Source organism: Camelus dromedarius, chromosome 2, assembly GCF_036321535.1.
Source record: "Camelus dromedarius isolate mCamDro1 chromosome 2, mCamDro1.pat, whole genome shotgun sequence".
Lineage (NCBI taxonomy): Eukaryota > Metazoa > Chordata > Mammalia > Artiodactyla > Camelidae > Camelus > Camelus dromedarius.
This window is the reverse complement of record NC_087437.1, coordinates 47,950,947-47,971,234: the sequence shown is the minus strand read 5'-3', so window position 1 is coordinate 47,971,234 and position 20,288 is coordinate 47,950,947. Positions and strand designations below refer to the sequence as shown.

Below are 20,288 nucleotides of genomic sequence, written 5' to 3'. Positions count from 1 at the left end.
CACTACTTCCTCATTCAAAAAGATGGCAATAGTCATTTTTAATTAACGTATTTCCTAAAGGAAGAGTTTAATACAAGTGCTTCTTTAATCCCTGTCCTTGTAATAGTCACTTTTTTTTTTTCCAATTCAAACACCTACCTTGTCATTATTTTCAGCATTAACCTGGTACAGTGATGTTCCAGTGGCCACTAGCCTCTTTCTTAAAGAGTAACCTAACTTTGCTGTTAAGGTGGTGGTTCTCAATTTAAGCTGAATTAGAACCACCTGGAGGGCCTATTAAACCGCAATTGCTAAGCCCGCCCCCAGTGGTCCTAATTCAGAAGGTGTGGGTGAGGCCCAAGAATGTGCATTTCCAACAAGTCCTCAGGTGATGCAGATTCTGCTGGTCTAGGACCACACTCAACCCAGTGCTTTGAGAGGCTCAACCCTTCTCCTCTCAGCTCACACATGACAGGGAGGGTACATGACAGACACTCATATGCCCAGAACCTCTGCTGAGAACTGTGGGACAAGATTCCTTCTGCTGGATTTTAACCTGGAAAGATACAGCAGTAGGAGGCACTGGCAGCCACCTTGTGGCCGTGACGGAGATCCTGGCTGAGACTGGAACCAACCCCAAGGAAGCAGAGCCAAGAGACACACCCAGATAAAAGGGTTTGAGTCCCAGAGTCAAGGGCATTCCCGAAGGCAAGTCTTCCTGGGACTTTCCAGGAAAGTCTTGTCTTTTACAATACAAGACATCCCTTTTTGCTTAGACAAGTTTGGCTCAGCAATTCAGCTACTTACAAAAGAACCCTGAAAACTGAGCTTGTTGGCTTTACTTGGTTTGTCTCCCTGTCTGTTTTGGCTCTCCATTTTGCTCCTAGATAGCAAGTGCTTAAACCTTTAAAATGTCTTCATTATCTCCAGGTCAAATGTCCCAACCAATTCATCAATCAAAACAAAAGTAAAAAGCAGTAGCTTGGGAATCTTGGGAATGTAAACAACCCACCTACACAGAACACACATTTCCCTCTCCCAGGGTAGAACCTACGACTTTAGTGTAATTCTAATCAAATACCCGCTGAATGGCCAATTACAAGGTCAGGAACTTTTCAAAACTCAGTAGAAACAATTTAGAAAATATAATGGGAAAAAATATTATTCATAAGTAACACAGAAAATTAATTCTGAGAAGTAACTAAACCAGAAATGCACGGACATATATAAAGAAAACCATATAGCTTTGCAGGGGCAGGAGAAGGGGGAAATGAAAAAAAAGGAAAAGGGTTACGTTTCTGGCCAGAAAAACTCAATATTGTAAAGATATGAGGTATTCCCAAATTAATATACAATATCTGAAACTCTCATACAAATCAATTTTTTTTAAAAAAATCTAAAAACCTCAGTAAAAATGGGGAAATAGGCCAAAGGCAATGAGGAAGCGATTAACACAAGAAAAACAACTAGGCGATAAAGATACGAAAACCACGCAGGGTGCGCAGCCCATGGGACACACTGCCGGGAGGGATGGGACAGGAGCACACGGTGATGCTGTGTTTCCGGGGGCTAATGGGGGCATCTGTATTAAAACCTCAGCACTACGCAGTTCTGACTCCAAAGCTTCACTTCCAGAAACTTACCCTAGAGAAATAATACGTGAGAGCCCAAGAATGTTCATTACAGCATCATTTTTGGTAGAGAAGGGAGGGGAGGAGGGGAGGAGGGAAGAAGTGAAACAACCTTAAGTGCTGAACAAGTACTTACTACCTGCATAAGGATGGAAAGAGGCATTGGTTGTACTTCTGGGCACTGAATTCATCCTTTTAAGAAATGTATTATTTAAAAATTGTGGCCATCACCTTCTGAATATGCAAATAACCCTACTATTTAAAACTTTCTGAAATTGTCTTTTATTTAAATAATAACTAGTTGGCCTAAAATTAGATATGTACATATTATGGTACAATGAAACATCATTCATATATGCTCAATGACCTAGATTTGCAAAATGTACACCCTCAGTTAGGGAAAGAGAGGCTATATAATATATATAGGTATAGTATAAAGCAGACAAGCACCCAGGATACACTGTACAGCACAGGGAAATACAGCCCTTACTTTGTAATAATTATAAATGGAGCATAACCTATAAAACTACTGAATCACTATGTTGTACACCTGAAACTATTACAAATCAACTATACTTCACTTTTTAAAAATAGCACGTATAGAATAGAATGTCATATTTTTATAAATATATTTATATTCATTTTTATATATTGCAAAGAAAGATCTAAAGAATATACACCAAACATTTAACAGTGGTTATGACTGGGTAGTACGATTGTGAGGGATCTTTATCTTCCTCTTTCATATGTCTGTATTTTCTCAAGTTGCTAAAATTATCACATATCCTTTTAATTATAAGAAAAATAACATAAATGTTAATTTTTGTAAAAGGAAAAAGAAACGTGACTGACATATGGGTTCAGGTGCTAATGCAGCAAAGTATAAGAAATCACCTCTTCCCTTTCCTGTGACGTACGCAATACAGCACAGCAGTGCACTGCCAGTTCCTCCAGATGGCACTTAGTGGAGGCACTGAAAACACTGTTCCCTTGCCCACCACCACCTAGCATTCATTTAATTCTTCATTCAGCCATTCTCTTGCTGATCACCTCCCATGGGCCAGGCACAGTGCTGGAAAGGCTACTTTAAAAATATCTGTTCTTCCAGAAAATCAGATGCAAAATGCATTGAGTGAGTTAGGGTGGTTTATGCTCTTTGCATAATTAAAATTTTCACCTCCTACTGCCCATAGATTCTGCATATCCTGTGTGATTTCTCATGGTGCTTTCTCCTTCCCCACCCTCGCCCACAAGCGCTCTAAATTTGGAAGCAACAAGGAGTAAGGCCATAGAGTTTGGCCCAGAGTGCATTTAAATTTAAGAGTGCTTGAACACATCATCATGACATCCTTCTCTACGCTGCAACTCAAAAGCCAGGGACATCTGCAGGTGACGGAGTTCAGTGAGCCTAGGGAGATGATCTGGCTGGTCCATGTCATTAATGACCATCTCAGAGGGCAGCTGGCCCCTGCAAGCTCCATCAGAAGACAGGAAACCCTAATGATCAGACTCTCCTTCCCTCTCCAGCCAAATATCTTGGCAGCTTTACAATAGCCCCATCTTGTGGTTGATTTCTTCTGCAGGAATTCACCACCCCTAAGGAAAAGTCCATTACAGAAAATCAAGGAAGCAGAGAACCAATGGACATGTAACACAAAACCATGAATTATTCAGTAACTTGTCCATTACAGCTTTTAATACTTTAGGTGAGTCAGTGATTTCCAAAAATACAAGACCCGTTAGATGAACATGGAAGTCGGGAGAACTACATCTCATCCTTTTCTTACCTACTCAGGATCGAAAAGAGTTTCAGTGAAGAAATTCCTATCTCATATAAATGAAGTAAGTTTCCTTTCCGCTCTCTGTCTCCACAGTTAGATCAACACACCCCTGTTAGGTCTGTCTAGACCACTAATGAGCAGAGCTGCAGCTAAATGATTACAGGAACAAATGCTGCTATAGTAAATTTAATTAAATCCAATTATTATTAACTTGGTAATTTCTATGTGCTAGATACCACAAGCTTAATAAAAGTCATATGGTCTGTGTCCTCCACAAGCTCCCAGGCGCCTGGGAGACACAGGTATGTATGTAACTCATTTTATTGCACGAGGAATGTGACACCTCTGATAATAGAACACACTACGTTACAGTGGCTCCAGGCACGGGCTCTGGAGGCGGACTGCCTGGGCTGGAACTCGGGTTCCACTCAGCACTAGCGATGTGGCCTCGGCAAGTTACTTCGCCTTCTCTACCTCAGTTTCTCCATCTGGAGAATGGAGGTAATAACAGGTTGCTGTGACGCTGAAACATGACACACACAGCGGTGCTGTTGGCCCTGGTGTAACTGCGCCCAGCATGTGCAATACAAAGGGACCGAGGACAAGGGCCTGGGGAAGCCGTCCAGAGAAATGGAATCTGTGGCCAAGTTCTGAGTAATGGTGAGGACTTCAGTGCGCAGTGACAGGAAAGACAGGTGAGTCCCAACAAAGGAGGAACCTGACCAAAGGCCTGGAGGTAGGGAAGACGGGGTGGAGGACGTGGCTACAGGACCAGGCCTCCGAGCTGTGGGCACCGGGGGCACAGGAGAAGCAACGCCGAGATGAGCAGGCGGGGATCTGACCGAGGAGGTGCGGGGTCAGTAGCCTGCAGGCAGGGCCAGCCCAAAAAGCAGGGCATCACAGTGGTGAGGAACACGGGTTCTGAGTCTGACTCTTAGCTCCAGCTCTGAAGGGCTATGTGACCTTGGGCAAGGTTACCTAATCCTTCTGTGACTCTGTCTTCTCATCTGCAGAAGGGGTGTGGTGGGGACTAAGTAAGCATTTATATGACAAGTGCCTAGCACAGTGCCTGGCACAGAATGACATACCCAAGTGTCTGCCGTGAGAAGGCACCTCTTCCTGCCACCCCAGCAGCCTTCAGAAAGTGACCGGGAGTAGGTCTGGGCAACGACAGGGTCAAGGGTGCTTTTCAACTCTTCAAATATATCACCATGAAAATCCATGCTGTCCTTTGGACAAAAACGTCCACAGTCCAGGATAAAATTCCACCTCCAGGCTAGACGAAGAGCTGGCGCTAAACTGAGGCGCACACACTACCAGGTGACATGACAGTGAGTCTGTCCCAGACTCTCTGAGTTCACCCTGGCCTCTGCAAAGTGGCCAAATACACCATGTATGAGACGGGACCTGTGCCAACTTCTGAAGGATGGCAAAAGTTTTCACACACGCACGAGCGGGAGCGGAGGGCAGGAGCCAAATGCATACTCACAGCTGCTCCCGCAATCCCTACGACGAGAACTTACTTCCAGATCCATCCTTGACTCTAGGTCCTTCAGGCTTGGCCTCAGAAATAATGTTCGCATTGGCATTATTCTCCATCTCGATCACAAAGTCACTGTCCTCCTCAAACTCAGGGTGGCTAAAGATCCAATCCAGTGCTCTTTCCAGGTTACTGTTCTGATAAAACAAAAGCACTGTTACAATGTCTGCAGTCCCTGGGCCTCATTCTCTCCTGACCGTTTAAACTAGGCCTGAATTCATTAGTCCTAAGGGCATCTGAGTAAGCAGCCCTGACCCTGCACGTGAAACGCACTGTCAGTTGACACTGTGCAAGTCTCCCCACCCAGGTCTGTCGCTGGATTCAGCAGAAAGCAGCTCAGCATTCCAGAGCCCGTTTCAGTCTGAGCTCAGCAGTTCTGCAGGCTGACGCTGATGATGATGGAGGCAGAAAGCCAAAGAGAATGGCATTGTTCAAGTGCAGCCCCTTCCAAAGCCACACTAACTGCACACACTATATTCTCTACCAACTATATTTGCCACAGATAACCCTGCAGGGTAGAGAGGGCCAACACGGGCCCTGTGTCAGGGCCTCCTCTCCCTCAGTGCTGGCTGAATGGTCAAACAGCAGTAGAGATAAGATTAATGCCTTGATTAGTGATGATCACACTGGTTAGCTAAGTGAAATTGTTTTAAACTGAACTCCATGTAGTTCAAATCAACAGACCATGAAAACATTTCCGTCTTCCCCCATTTGACATATCATTTAGACATAGATTCTCCAAATTAAACAATCAAGCAAGTAAAATAAGTGCGGCATAAGCAAGTATCCTGAGTGCAACTGAATCTGGATGAGACATTTCAAGCATTTTAAAGGGAAATAGACAGTCCAACCATATTGCCATGAGCCAGGTGGGAGCTGCTGTGACCTCAGCAAGGGACCCCGGCCAGCACCCAGCCAGGACAGGCAAGAAGGAATCGGGAGCAGATATCCACTCAAAAATGGATTATGGTGTAAAAAATAAGTATTTTCCCTTGATATTCAACAGTTATCTGCACTACAAGAGGAAGACTTCTATCTGCCCTCCAGTCTCATGGTCCCTTCTCTCCTGATACCATCAGGGTGTTCATGAATACCTGAAGAATCTTCCCTCTCTGCAGAGAGAAACAGAAGCAGAGAATTCCAAGAAGCCTTCTCTATGAGGATTTTTCAGAGACCTTGCTCCAAGGTCTTGGTGTCAGAAAAACATGATTTCTCCTAAAGAACTGCCTTATTGAACACAGAATCTCAAGCATTCTTCTTAGCTCTAAGACCACAAGCGAGCTCCAAGTCAAATCTCTGACCTCCTGCTAATAAACATTAAGATGATACAGTTTCTTGCACTTCGGTCATCTTGCTCTTACTGTATTATCTCACCCCCCTCCTTTTTTTTAAATCTCCTATTCTTAAAATCTCTGTACGATTCCCTCAATCATTTATTTTAGCAAATAAATCCCTGTGGGGCATGGTGGGGTATAGCGTGAGACAGACATGATTTTAAATGATCAAAGGACATTAGAAAGTTTCAGCTGCTACTGACAGAAACACAAACCACCTCCAATAAAAGGAAGGTGTTCCCACACAGTCTCTCATGCTTACCGTTGCTCGTAGTGCCTGAATAGCCTGATTTCGATGGAATCCCATGGATGTAATAATAGCTATAATTTCCTCCGGAGGCTGGTTATCCAGTCCAGTAGCACCAAAAACAGAGGCTCCAGCAGAAGCTGCTCCTCCATAACCAGGCATGGTCAGTGGTTCAGCAAAATCTGGGGAAAGCAACACACTCAGACCCTTTTCTGTTCTGGGTCTTGAAATAAACAACACTTTAGAGCTAAGAAGAAAAAGTACCTAAAGTTATGATAATCAAGACTGTCTGATACTGGCATAAGGATAAACATATAGATTGAGAGACCAATCAAATAGAACTGAGAGTTCAGCTAGAAACCCACATCAACTGATTTTCGACAAGAGGTACCAAGAACACTCAATGGGGAAAGGACAGTCTTTTCAACAAATGGTGCTGGGACAACCACATATCCACATGCAAAAGAATAAAGTTGGACCCCTACCTCACACCATATACAAAAATTAACTCTAAACAGATCACTGATCTAAATGTAAGAGCTGAAACTACAAAACCCTTAGAAGAAAGCATAAGAGAAAATCTTCATGACCTTGGGTTACACAACGGTTTCTTGGATACAACACCACAAGCACAAGTGACAAAGGAATAAACTGAATTTCAACATAATTAAAAACTTTTGTGCTTCAAAGGACACCATCAAGAAAGTGAAAAGACAACCCATACAACGGGAGAAAATATTTGCAAATCATGTATCTGTTAAGGTACTTGTATCCAGAACTCTTAGAACTTAACAAAGACAAATAACCTCATTTTAAAAACGGGCAAAAGATTGAATAGACATTTCTCCAAACATACATAAATGGCCAATGAGCATATGAAAAGATGTTCATCACTAGCCATCAGGGAAATGCAAATCAAAACCACAATGAGATACCACTTCTCATCCACTGGAATGTGAATAACAAAAACAACAACAAGGCTTGGTGAGGATGTGCAGAAAATGGAACCCTCATACACTGCTACTGGGAATGCAAAATGGTACAAACACGGCTGAAAACAATTTGGCAGGTCCTCATAAACACGGAATTATTATGACACAGCAATTCTACTCAAGAGAAATGAAAACCATTATGTCCATACAAAAATTTGTGCACAAAAGGCTTATAGCAGCATTATTCATAACAGCAAAAGAGTGGAAAAACCCAAATGTCCATCAATTGATGAAAAGATAAATAAAATATAGTATGCCCACATTTTTCAATGGTCTTTTTGCTACCACATTATACATTTTAAAAGGGTGAATTATATCCCAATTAAGCTATTATTTTAAAAAAGATAAAATACAAAAATTATGACTTTGCTACACAGGCAAAAAAATCTTTCTTCCCCCGACACAGCATATTGTGAGCTGAAAAGTCATTTTTTAGAGGACATTCAGAGGATAGGGAAGGACCAAGGCTTAGTCAGCATCACTGAAGATGGTTTCAGACTCCAAAGTCATTCCATTTTCTGACCACCTACCTGGCTCTTCCATGTGAACAATGATCCAGTTGAAGGCCACCTCAGCTCCCATATTTCCAGTAAAGTACACAGCCTTCCGGCACGCTTCTAGAGGGAAGCCCATCTCGGCCAGCTGCATCACTGATGACTCATCGATGTCTGATGCTACAGAGCACAACAGGACATGCTGGTGTAAGAGAGTAAACCCTATTTCTTCTGTCTTAGCTTCTCTCGGTCCCCTTGCCCACAAGCTACCCAAAGATGAAGCTGTTTTCATTTAATGCGCAGATGATGGTTTAACTGTGTTTAGTTTTAAGCCATCCAAATAGTAAGCTATTTGAGCTGAGTTTTCATCTTTGGCCTAAGTAGGAACCATGGCAATTACCTGAACAATCCAAGCACTGACAAACGATTCTCTAATTTCCTATGAGACCTAGACCTAGCGTGCTCCCAGAACCATTTCAGCCTCTCAGATCATTCTCAAGACCTCCACAGCAGCCTCTCCCAGACTGAAATTTGAATAGGAAAACATTATCTATATGCCAAAGAGCCTGTTCCCTAAATCTCACAGGAAGTTATAGCGGTCCTTCAGGTATATTACAATCAAAGGAAGTAAGCAGCTTAATGCTAAGATAGAAGGAAAGAATGCATTTTTCAATTGTATACACTTAAGATATTAAAAAGATTGCTTTACAAATTTAACCTTAGCTTAGACACAGGTTTTCTTTTCATAATATGCAGATATTGGCAGAGATGTGTATATCCACGTGTGTGTATATACACACACAAATAGACTTATATGTATATATACATACATGCTTCTATGGATATGCATACATGCACTTGTATGTGTGTGTACACAGACACACCTACACGTGCTCTCAAATTACACCAAAGGTGGGTTGGGAACAGGAGCACAAAATATATCCCTTATGTGTCCATGTCCTGAGGTCTCTCATCTACCAAAACCTCAGCCAAAGACAACAGTCAGTACAACTCAGGAACAGAGAAACCTGTCCTACAAAAATTATATTGAAAATGTGTTACCAAAGTTCTCTTTCATGAAGAAGATACACAGAACATCCTATCAAGATAAACTTTTAAGAAAGCAGTAATGTCAGACAGTGATTCCCAAATTGTGTCTCAGAGTATCCTAGTGTTCTAAGAGAGATGCAATTACTGAACCACAAAACAGGGGGTTTCCTTGGTCAAGTAAGTTTTTTAAACATACATTCTCTATTCTCCACTTAGAAATTTACAATGTAAGCTAACAAAGTGAAAATTCCAAAGTCCTGCAGGAAAGAAACTATGAAACTCTTTGTAAGACTCTTTTCTCTAGAATGCAGTTAAGTAGTGAAGCTTAATAAGGCTATCTATGTATGTATATAACAGCTTATTAAATTGAAAAGTCTAATTCCATTTCTCTGTAAATGAACCAGGCACAGGTAAAGAACAGTAGAAGGACAGGTACCCACTGCTAACAGTGGTCACGGATGGGCGCTAAAACCAGAGGTGACTCGTATTGCTAATCCATAATTCCCAAATATGTTTCTACTTCTGTAGTAAGAAAACAATCAAAGTTACTCCTTTTAAAAATCTGAGAAAGACAGGATGTAAATGTAAATTAACCTCCACTAATTCTGTTTTCTCCTGTGGAATATGGGTAATTGCTGGTAAGACAGCAGGCTTAGATCAGGAGGATATCAGTGGCCAAACCACTTAACACTGGAAAATCGCTGAGCGCTGAGGTCAGACAGGCTCCTCTGATACGGGCAGGTTCAACCACCCATCACCTCCCCGGGGCAAGATCTTGGAGGCCAGCTCTCTGCAGCATCAGGGGCAGCCAGCAAACATCTCACATTCCAGGAAAGGTCAAGTGACATGAAACGCACACTCATCTCCGAGCCCTGGCTCTGGTCCCAGCTCTGGGTCTCTGAACTTCCCTGGGTCTCAGTTTTAACCTCTGTAAAAGGTCACCTGCTCTGCCCTTCTTACCATGATAATCAAGTGAGAATCTGGGCTTTGTATTAATAGTAAGGTTATATACAGTTGAAAGAATCTGTGGAGTAATAAATACAACATGACTCACTGTAACCATTCGAAATTAGTAACAGCCGTTGTTATTAGTACAGATTATTCAGAGGCAGTGGTTTGCCCATGACCCACACTGACCCTAACAGCTTCTCTCAGCAATCAGCAAATCATAATTGACCCAAGAAAGGATATATGAAGGTCGAAGACACCTGATCAACACGTAAAGTGCTTGCAATGTAAAACACCTGAACTTCTAAATTAACAATGGTGTCTCCAGAACAGCTTTACAGACAAGAAGATTTAGACTTCCTCTTCCTCCTAAATACGTAAGTTATTCACTATAAATAGTTGATTTTTTAAATGTTCTTTTTAGAAAACCAAGAGCATCAACTCCCACAGGATTAAGGAACTAAAAGGCTACAAAACTAAAAAGCAATCCAATGAAACTAATAACCTTAAGAGTATTAACTAACACTACCATGTCCTTGCAGTCGTGTGTCTTCATTACGTGTCCAGAAGCAGGAGTGGAGAAAGCGACAGGCCACTGCACCACCACTGCAGAGAGAGGCCTACTCGCGCAGCCAGAAGGGGAAGAAAAGCCATCATTATCCCCCTTTCACACACACAGAAACTGAGGCTCAGAGAAGTTAAGTCAGTTATTCTAAGTCACACAGTCACAAGTGGCAGAGCCAAGATTCCATCACAGGGCTGGCTGGCACTCTCGCTAACGGCCGCTCTCCTGAACCACAGAGCCACCTCATCACCACGTCACTGGTTTAGATTTGCCGCTACCTCAACCTGCAGACCAAGAATGGTTCCCACCCAGGAAAAGCTGCAAATCCACACGCAGAGAACAACACCCCTTTACTGAACCCCCACAGATAAGCGTGTCAGGCCAGTAACATCTGTAGGACACTGAGAAAAGAATGTAAAAGATACATACGGTCTATCAATTGGTTCATCAGGCGATCTGGAAATTAAAGGAGAAGGCAGGAAGTGAGATCAAACCATGGCAGAGAGTTCTAGAGAAAGAAAGAGTTAATCCAGAGCACTTACCAACCGCCCACCCCTTGAGATCCCACACAGTTGTCAGCCCCTCCACTCCCCACGCAGCCCCCGCCAGCCTGCAGGATAAAGTCATTCCAGTAAAGAGAGGAAAACACCAGGTTTGGGGCATTCAGAGCAGATAAAAACATGACGCTCTGCTTATCATCTTAATGAACCAGATAATTTCTCTCCCTGTACTTCTAAGAGCTCTATATAACTACTGGCCAAGGATTCTGTTATCAGCATCAGAGAAAGCAGGAGCAACGCTAGCAAACCATCTCGTATTTCTCGGTCACACAGACTGATCTCTTCTTCCTCGAACCCCTTTAATGAACCACCTGTACCACTAACCCAGACTGTCCCACCTACAGCCCCTCCCCTACTGGCCATCCTCTGTAACTAGCATCTGACTGGGCATTAGAGAACGATGTGACCGTCTCGACCCTCTCTTGCTCCTCCTGGATTCCCCTTACCCTTCTTTTGCACCTGAACGTGATCACCCATAATATTCGTGGCTCAGCTGATGGGAAACCCCATGGCAGAGGGGCCCAGGGTGCTCTGTTTAGTGCACTATTAGCTGATTTACCTAATTAACTCATTAGGAAGGTGAACAGTAAACAGGTGAGCAAGCGAACTCAGAATGAAAGTGATTTCATCAGAACGCCTGAGCTACTCATGAAACCAAGATTTCTCCATGCTGTTCTTGGACTCAAAAAGGCAATTATTTTTTGCATGTCCTTTTCCCTTAAAAAGTTAAGGACTCTGAACAATGACTACTTAAGCATTCACAGAGTGAATGAGAAACTCAAACTGCTGTCTTGCTGTGAAGCAGTGACGAAGCTGGGGTGGTGAGATGCAGACTAGATTTTTAAAACCAATGCATATAATATTGTTGAATTTGCCCTTTAGGTGTCCAAAGGAATGACACAGACCCCTAGCCTAAGAGCCCACTGAAAACACAGGCCTCCTCTTCCCCACAGGTGCGTTAGGGGGAAGAGGAGGGAGGGAGGCAAAACCAGAGGCAACAAAACCTAAAAGCCTTTTGGAGGTCTGCTGCCCTCTGTGGCAGGTCCATTTCGACTGCTCACGATGGGTCCGTGCCACTTCTCATGTCTATTTTAAGTTTACAGGTGCAGCCAGGCTTCACATCTGTGTGTCTATGGTGGGTTACAGCACAGGAAGGCACCAAGGGACAGCTGAGTGGTGAAAAAGGACTATTCCAGCAGAGGAGCGGGGGATGGGTCGAGAAGGTCCTGCTGGCAGAATATGGTACCTTTGGAGTCATCAGGAATAACTATGGGGGGGCTGATGTCCGGAAGTTCCTCCTCTCCTGGCTGCAACCCCCTGGCTCGGAGATGGTTGATATCAAGTAGGTCTGGCATGTCAATTGAAACATCTGTGAAATGAGAAAGATAATATTCACTGGACTCTCCAAACACACACAATCACCTCCTAAAACCAGCACTGCTAACTCTATGCACACGTGTCTAGGCAGAGCCAAGGGATGCTTTATAGTTCCCTGAGTAAAGCACTGGATCAGAAGAATCACTGAGACTAGTTAGATTTTAATGCAGAATCAGGGGAAATACAGGGGGTGGCAGGATTTCACACGGAACAAGATCAAATGAGGTAAGCCTCATTGGCTTACCAGAGGTCGCACACTGGTAGCCCAGAGAATGTTTGTTGCCCACTTTGTTTGATGTTTTTTAAATGGTGGCAACAAATTCCAATTTTTAAATCAGAAAATTTAATTTGAACATCCAGATTTCCAGCTTATTTTGAAAAACAAAAGGCTGTAGCGTATTCTTATATGGTGACAACTGCCTGGGGCTGGTCTTCAGCTTCTAGGCAACATGTGCCCCCTGTGCCGGTCTGCTACAGACCCCACCACTCCCTATTGCCCCCATGATCCAGAACATATTTATGTGATTCTGATTCTTATGGTAGAGAACAGCTTTCCTAATCCATGACTTTATCCAAAACAGGAATACCCAAGAAAGACCAAGGCAGCTACAGCTGTATGTTTCTCAGACCCAGCCTGCTTCTTTCATTCACATTATCACCCTGGTTAGGCATCTGAGTCTGCAACCCCTAGTTTATGTCTTTTCTCAGATCATGACTGGTATTGTGATTATTCGACCTAAGGTAATAAATAAAGTATGAAGCTTTAAAGAAATTAATTGAATCTCAAGTGTATCCATCTTAAGGGACTTTTTTTTTTTTAACATTCTCAGCTCAGCTGTCATTACGTTGACTAACTCAAATAAAAAATGTATCAGTCTAACAGCCTGTTGAGATTGAGTACTGCACACATTCAGATAGGGTAATAATGGAAAATGGGTTGAAACGCTGGTGCAGGGTATGTCTCTTGGGCTAGCAAACAGAACCTGAAAACACTATCCTCCAAAACAGTTATGATGCCAGGTACATAAATCCTAAAACAACCAGCCACGGAAAAAGCTTAGTTTAAAAAGTTTTTTTTTAATCTCAGGGGACAGCAAAATCAAACATAATGCCTGACCCACAAAATCAATACAATTGTTCCTCAATAGAAAAATTCAGCTTCATTAATGAAAGCTTTGGGGCTGCTTTAAAGTCAGCAAGCCTACAAGATCTGTTCTGAATTTAGCCTTTACAGAAATTCCAAGGACAAAAGAAAATAAGAAAACTGTTTTCGAGGCAGTTCACAGCCTTTAGAAGTCAGTTTTCTCTCTCAGGAACTTCTCAGGTCCACGAGGAAAGGCTGAGTGATGAACAACCTACCCTCTGCCCTCCTCCCTGCCCACAAAATTACTCCACCAGGAAAAACAAAAGATGCTGCAGACTCAGTCCCAGGCTGCTTGATGCCACGTGGAAACGGGCTCTATGTAAGCCGTAAGTGCCAGAGGTCTCTGGGAAAACACTCCTGCTAATTTTACATTCTTCCTACCTATCCCCTCTAGATGAGCAGATGAGTGCTTAATTAACCAGCATAAGACTTGTGTGATTTTTTAAGTGCTCAACATAAAAACTTTAAAAGACTGGCAAATGGTCCGAGGTACTTGCTTGAGAAACCAGAGGGTAAAACTGGATATCCTTCCACAGCACGGCGGACAGCCTAACACCACCTTGACATTAGACTGAAATGAAGAAAATGTTCTTATACATTGTCTAGTCAAGGGCTTTTATGATCAGCAAGAAGAAAGCCCAATTAAGCCAGTCACATCCCTTTCCTGACTTTTTAATACAACTGACTACTCACGTTATTATTAAAACGTGTATGATTTAAGCAAATGCCATTAGCCACACCTGCCCGCTTCAGAGGCAGAGGAGAGATGCTGAGAGTGTATCTTCAATTACTTACACCCCCAAGCATGGTTTTTGGAGCAGCCACACTAGCGGATCAGCATCACCTGGGAGCTTGTTAGAATGAAGAATCCTAAGCCCCACCCCTGATCTGCTGAATCAGCATTTCACCAAGATCATGTGAAAGTTTGGGAAGCATCATTTATTTGACAATGTGAAGGTCCTGTTCACTCTTAGAATCCAGTCTTTCCAGAACCTAGAATCTGGTCTTTACAGAACCTATTATTAGAGGGATGGGTTAGCATGTGGCAATTTTTTTTTTTATTTACTGTCAATGCTTATCATATATTTTTATCTTTCAAAAGAGAAAGGTGGGAATCATGGAAAAGCAATGTAATGAAACTTTCTGACAGCCAACCCCAGGGGCTCTTTCACATGCCATGTTTTTCAAATGGCTAATTTGATGTTTTAAGCAAAAGCATGCAAAAGATACCTACCAAATTTTTTGGGAACCCAGTCAAGACCAAAAGTGAACTTCTTTATCTGCACTACCAAGTATTCAGGGAATGAGGCAAAGCGGGATGTTCTGGGAAACACAAGGGGATTAGATCAATGAAACAAGGCAGTAAGAATTATGAATACAGTTCACGAAGCATCAAAAGCTTTGTCTGAGGCACACCCAGCAGTTCCCCAGACGGCACTGAAGAGGAGCAACACGCAAGCAGACACGAGCAGACACACACTCACCCCTTCACCGTTCATCCTGGCCTCTTCACAATAAGAAAATGTTTAACAGAGGAGAACACTGTCCCTGGAGAAGGATTTTGGGCATGTTGCAAAATTATTACTTTTACTTTGCTGTGGCATTTTATATTTCTGGAAAGTTGTCTTCAACCAGAAATATGTTTTCTTCTAAAACCCTTGCTGGGATATAGTATGCACATATGTAGGTGTGTGGGGGCACGTGTGCTTTATACGTCTGTGTATGAGGTCTAAAAAGCTCCCCAAGAAATCTGACACCTCCCCCAATTCCACCAAGAGTCTATCTTGTGATAAAGAGTTGGCATCAGGAGGATTTACTGGAACTTTGGTTGAGGTTGACGGCTGTAAATTCTAGGGCCTCACTAAAAACTACTGTAGCTAAAATCCACGGTTACAAGGTTCCTAAAGGTGGGTAGGTGGGTGGGTGTGTGGGTGTGTATTTTATACGTATATATATAATGGGGAACCTAAAATATCTAAATCTGGGCCTTAAATTTTAAAAGTAATACATATGGTCAATGTCTTGAGTTTCCCTTCAAACTTTCAGGAACGCTGAATTGCTTGAACTTGAGTTTGACAATTTCATGCACAAACTATTCAATTTATACACCAAATTCATGCCTGGTTCCAGCTCATTCTCTCCACATTTACTATCTTGCTTATAACAACCATTTCTATTTGAGTGGGTGTAGTAGGTACATGGAAAAAAGAAAATTAGCTGTAGACAGATACCATAGGTGTCTTTTAAAATAAAAGATCTCAGAACACGCTCCCTACAAAGTCCACTTTTCAAAATCTAGTCTTTGCCTTCTATTCAGAGCTCATCTTCCCAGAGTTCAGAAAACAAATGCAAATACATTACTGCCCCCTAGTGTAGACGAGAAGTCACTGCACAGGGGCTGAGGGACTATCCAAAGGGTATCAAAACACTTGGATGCTACTTAATTCACTCCAAATCTGACCCTCCTTGAGGCACCATTTTCACATTTACAAAATGGATGTATTAATAACATCTACCTGCAGGGCTGCACAGTGTTCGTGAAATGATATGAAACTGCCCAGAACACTAGGAGGTGCATGATTATCGTCATGAAAGAGCCAGAATCTGTGAGGCCTTGGTCACCAACTTGGTCTGTCACTGATCTGTATTTTGCCTCGGGCAAGTGACTTAACCTCTCTATATCTCAAGTTCTCCATCACAAGGAGGGCAGAAGGGTACAGGCAATCACTTAATGGAGTTCTTAAGAAAAAACAACAAAAAACAAAACAAAAATAAACAAGCAATTAACTGTCCTAAGGGACTGATCTGTTATGAGCCTGGCTCACGCTCCAGAAATTACGTATTATCTCTAATCAGGTTTTCCTATCTTTTGAGAAGCAGTAATAAACATCATTCTTAAATATATTAGAGTCCTCAATTTCACCAAAACTAACAAACTCCATCTGATATTTTCAACTACTGTAAAAAATGTCACCTCCCTGACCCCTTCCTCTTACCACGTTAATTTAAAATCTGGAAAATATAACAGTGAAATCAAGCAAAAGTCATTAGTAAATCTGTGATTTCCAAGATCTGGTTCAGGAACCCCCAGACGATTGCAGTTGTTATGTGGTCAGAACCTGGGTGAGGAATCAGCTGGCAATACCAGGGAGTGGGGGGCAGCGGAGGGAACTCAAGGCTGGGGTGGGGGTAATTTAACACATCACTTTATTATGGGTAACTACCAACCTAACAGTAGATTCGCAGGTTAGACGATGCCCACATTATATTTGCCCTGTTGGGTAAATATTCTTTAATTCATCGTTGTAACCTGTATAGGATCTCAAGTTGAATCACACATGTAGTAACTGCTCGACATAAATTTGTTCAAATCAATCTCTAACTTAACACCTGACATTCATTAATTGCAGGTTTGGGACATTAAGTTTGTTAGTTAAATCCAGCAAAGTTATAAATTATGTACCACTTACTCTTTTATTCCTAAAATTAATTCCTGGAATTAAAATTTTTCTTAAAAAGTTATGTATTTAATAAAGACCATTAGAATATAAATCATTCAAAAAGATCCAGATAGACACAGAGCAATTTCAAGAACTGTTATGGGAAATGAATTAAGACATTAAGCGCTTAGAACCCTGTCTGACAACACTAATGCATTGTCTATTGACAACCTATTACCATTATTTAAAATATAGCAATTGTTCAGTAATTACAATTCAGGCAAAAACACTATGAAAGCCTTATTAAGAAAAATATATATAACTGTCCCTCTCCTGGAAATTAAGACTATCTATTTTATTGAAAACCTGGCAACTGAAAAAATACAGTTCTATCCTTTCCATGAAATATGTTGAAAATATAATAATTAATCAACCACAGCCAAATTGTACAATCCATGGCCAAAAAAAAGATAGATATAATGTAGTAACAATTACAGTACATACCTACCCTGCCAGGCACTGTGCACAGCACCGTACAGCTTATCTCGCCTTAGTCCTCACCCCAACCTTATAGAGAAAGTACTATTTTTATCCTCAGTTTATCAGTACCCTCAGTTTACATAAAAGGAAATGGGCTTATGGAGGTGAGGTCACTTGGCCGAGGTCACCTACTAGTAAATTCTACACTGAGAATTCAAACACTGCCAGTCCACCTAAAGCTTGGGCTCTGGAACCCCATACCCTGCTTTTCTCTTCATAAATGATAAGGTCAAGACAAAATTTCTCCCTGTTGATCCTTAATCTGTGAGCTGCTTGAGGGGAGGGACTAGGTCTTTTCAACTCACTGCCTAGAAAACACCAGGTGAGCAGTCATAGCCGCTTGCTGAATGGAATTTCCGAATGCCAGCATCCGTCCGAGGCGCTGTCGTTCAGGGCTGATGAGGGGAAGAGTCTTTATGTCTGGTCCATTCTGACCCAAGATCTACCAAGAGGACATCTTTTGCCTCTTTCTGGCCTTTCAGGCTTTGGTCTCACACAAGAAAAACTCAAGGCCCCAAATTAACATCATAAGGTGATCAGGGCTAGATTGCTGGACAAAAGAAAGAAAAAAGATCTGATAGGAATCCACTGAACTGGCTTCCCCTAAACTAATATTTGAAACATAAGACATAATAAGGAATAAACAAGGCTATGTAAGGATTATAAAGATAAAAGCATAAGCAAGGATGGTAAGGAGCAAGGGACACTGTACACCTAACAAGGATTAAGAGTTCAAACTTCGAACATGAATGATTCCAAGTCCGCCACTTAGCGGTCAATGACTTCTCCTTTTACTCGCCCCTCTGTAAAATGGGGAGAATATGTAATGGCTCCGCCCCACCACAGTACTAAGAGGGTTCAGTGACAGCTGATGGGAAGCACTCAGCACATAACCTGGAACAAAAACGTGCCATAAATGGTAGTTGCTTTCTGACCCTAAAACACTGTTTTCTCCTTTCCCACAAAGGCCAGTTTTCAATTATTAACAATTGTGATACACCTAGCATTAATTTTCTTTCCTATACATAAAACCATAAGAGCACATTTATATGTAAAAAAAGAGAAAAAACATGTTTAAATCCACTGTGAAGGATTAGAGACAGCAGAAAGCTCTCCTCAAGGATTCTAGATGATTATATGAGCACTGCCTGCAACTAAATATTCTGTAGCATTTGAGGAGAAAATCAGGTCAGTGGGCGTCATTCCTCCCTTCAGATGAAAGGACACTGGGCGGCAACTTTGCCCCTGGATAGACCACAAGCTGGGAAGTGGACAGACGAAGAATCCAGGTCCCCTGGCTGCTAGCCAAGGGTCAGAAATCCCATCTCTGGGGAAGGTGAATGCCTCCCAGCTCCACCACAAAGACGGGCCTTTTCCTAGTGAGGAGCGGCTCCTTCCCGCAGGCCCAGAGAGCAGGTCACACCCTGCATTCCTAAGACATGGGGCCGCTTTCCTGAAGAGCAGAGAACGGCGACCAAGCGGCCAGGCCAAAGATGACCACTCTGCAGCGCACACCTGATGCTGGGGGTTTTTGAGGCTGCCAGGCCCTAGATTGCTTCCACCTTCCATACAGAATCAGAATGAAAGGGCAAAGAGAAGGATTAATGTTTCAGCACTCATCAGCCCACTGTTGATAAGTGAAAATAAATAAATAAATAAATAAAATCAACTTGTACACCTTAAACTTACCCAACATTGTATGCCAATCATATCTCAATAAAGCTAAGAGAAAAAAATTAATTGTTTCCACTACTAATATTATGTGTAGGTTTTTAACTGCCCAAAGATGGGTCCATGTTGTAATGAAGTGAATCTCAAACACTTAGCCTGAACTCACCAACTGTGATCTGCAAGGACACACCCCTCCCCAAAGCCAAGCAGTCCTAGGGTGAAAACTTAACCCACAACGGATAACTGATAACTGAATTATCATTAATCTCATCTGGATATAAAGAAACTTGGGGGAAAGAAATTATTTTAAGAAAATATGGCTTTTTCGTAGCTTTTGAAATAAATTCTTTTTGGTTTTCCATGTTTAACACATGAAGTTGATTATCTGAAACAGAGGAATCCTGGGGGATGCTGTCACAGAGAGTAAGGGATTGAAGTTTGACTGCTACATGAGGTTGTGATTAAAAAACCAGCAGTAGCTTGTCCATCCCCCTCCCTTCACATCAGCCAGGGCCCTGTTAGCCTAGAAGAAAATGGCTGAGAAGTATCTAAAAGTGGTGAGAGTCCCAGAGCCTAACCTTCAGCCCTCCTCTCTTCTTATGCCACTGTAAGTACTCTTTTTCCAACGATATGAAGGGTGCTGGCAAGGACTTAACTGTATCAAGTCAATTAAGGTGTCAAGTGGAGGAAAAGAAGTTTGTACCTGATACAAGGCTCACGATATGGAAACAGAGTACCTCCTGACCATGTCCTGAGCAGCTGCTTGTTGGAAGGACGCTCAGGAGCCGTGATGTCCACCCTGTGATGCACTGAGACCCCCGGTCTCTGGGTAGCAACACAGTCACCACTTTAAGCCAAATCTTTAGTTGTGGAATTAAAACCTATCACAGTGGAGTTTAAATACTGAAGACTGTCCTAAGTATTTTTATAATTTCTTCATTAATATCATTCTTGCCACAGGAAGAAAGGATTCTCTGCTACACCCTCTTGGCAGA

At 42.3% G+C, this 20,288-nt stretch overlaps 1 protein-coding gene across 1 annotated transcript in view; it reads right to left on the bottom strand.

The window, feature by feature from the left end:
- USP13 (ubiquitin specific peptidase 13) overlaps positions 1 to 20,288 on the bottom strand; it is a 111,355-nt gene that overhangs the window by 10,708 nt on the left and 80,359 nt on the right. Inside the window, exons 14-19 of the mRNA XM_010976246.3 lie at positions 14,877 to 14,965; positions 12,368 to 12,490; positions 10,991 to 11,017; positions 8,035 to 8,178; positions 6,528 to 6,694; positions 4,915 to 5,068 (exon numbers count right to left, since the gene is read on the bottom strand). Of these exons, the coding sequence (XP_010974548.3) occupies positions 4,915 to 5,068; positions 6,528 to 6,694; positions 8,035 to 8,178; positions 10,991 to 11,017; positions 12,368 to 12,490; positions 14,877 to 14,965 (704 nt within the window). The remainder of the gene's footprint in view (positions 1 to 4,914; positions 5,069 to 6,527; positions 6,695 to 8,034; positions 8,179 to 10,990; positions 11,018 to 12,367; positions 12,491 to 14,876; positions 14,966 to 20,288) is intronic.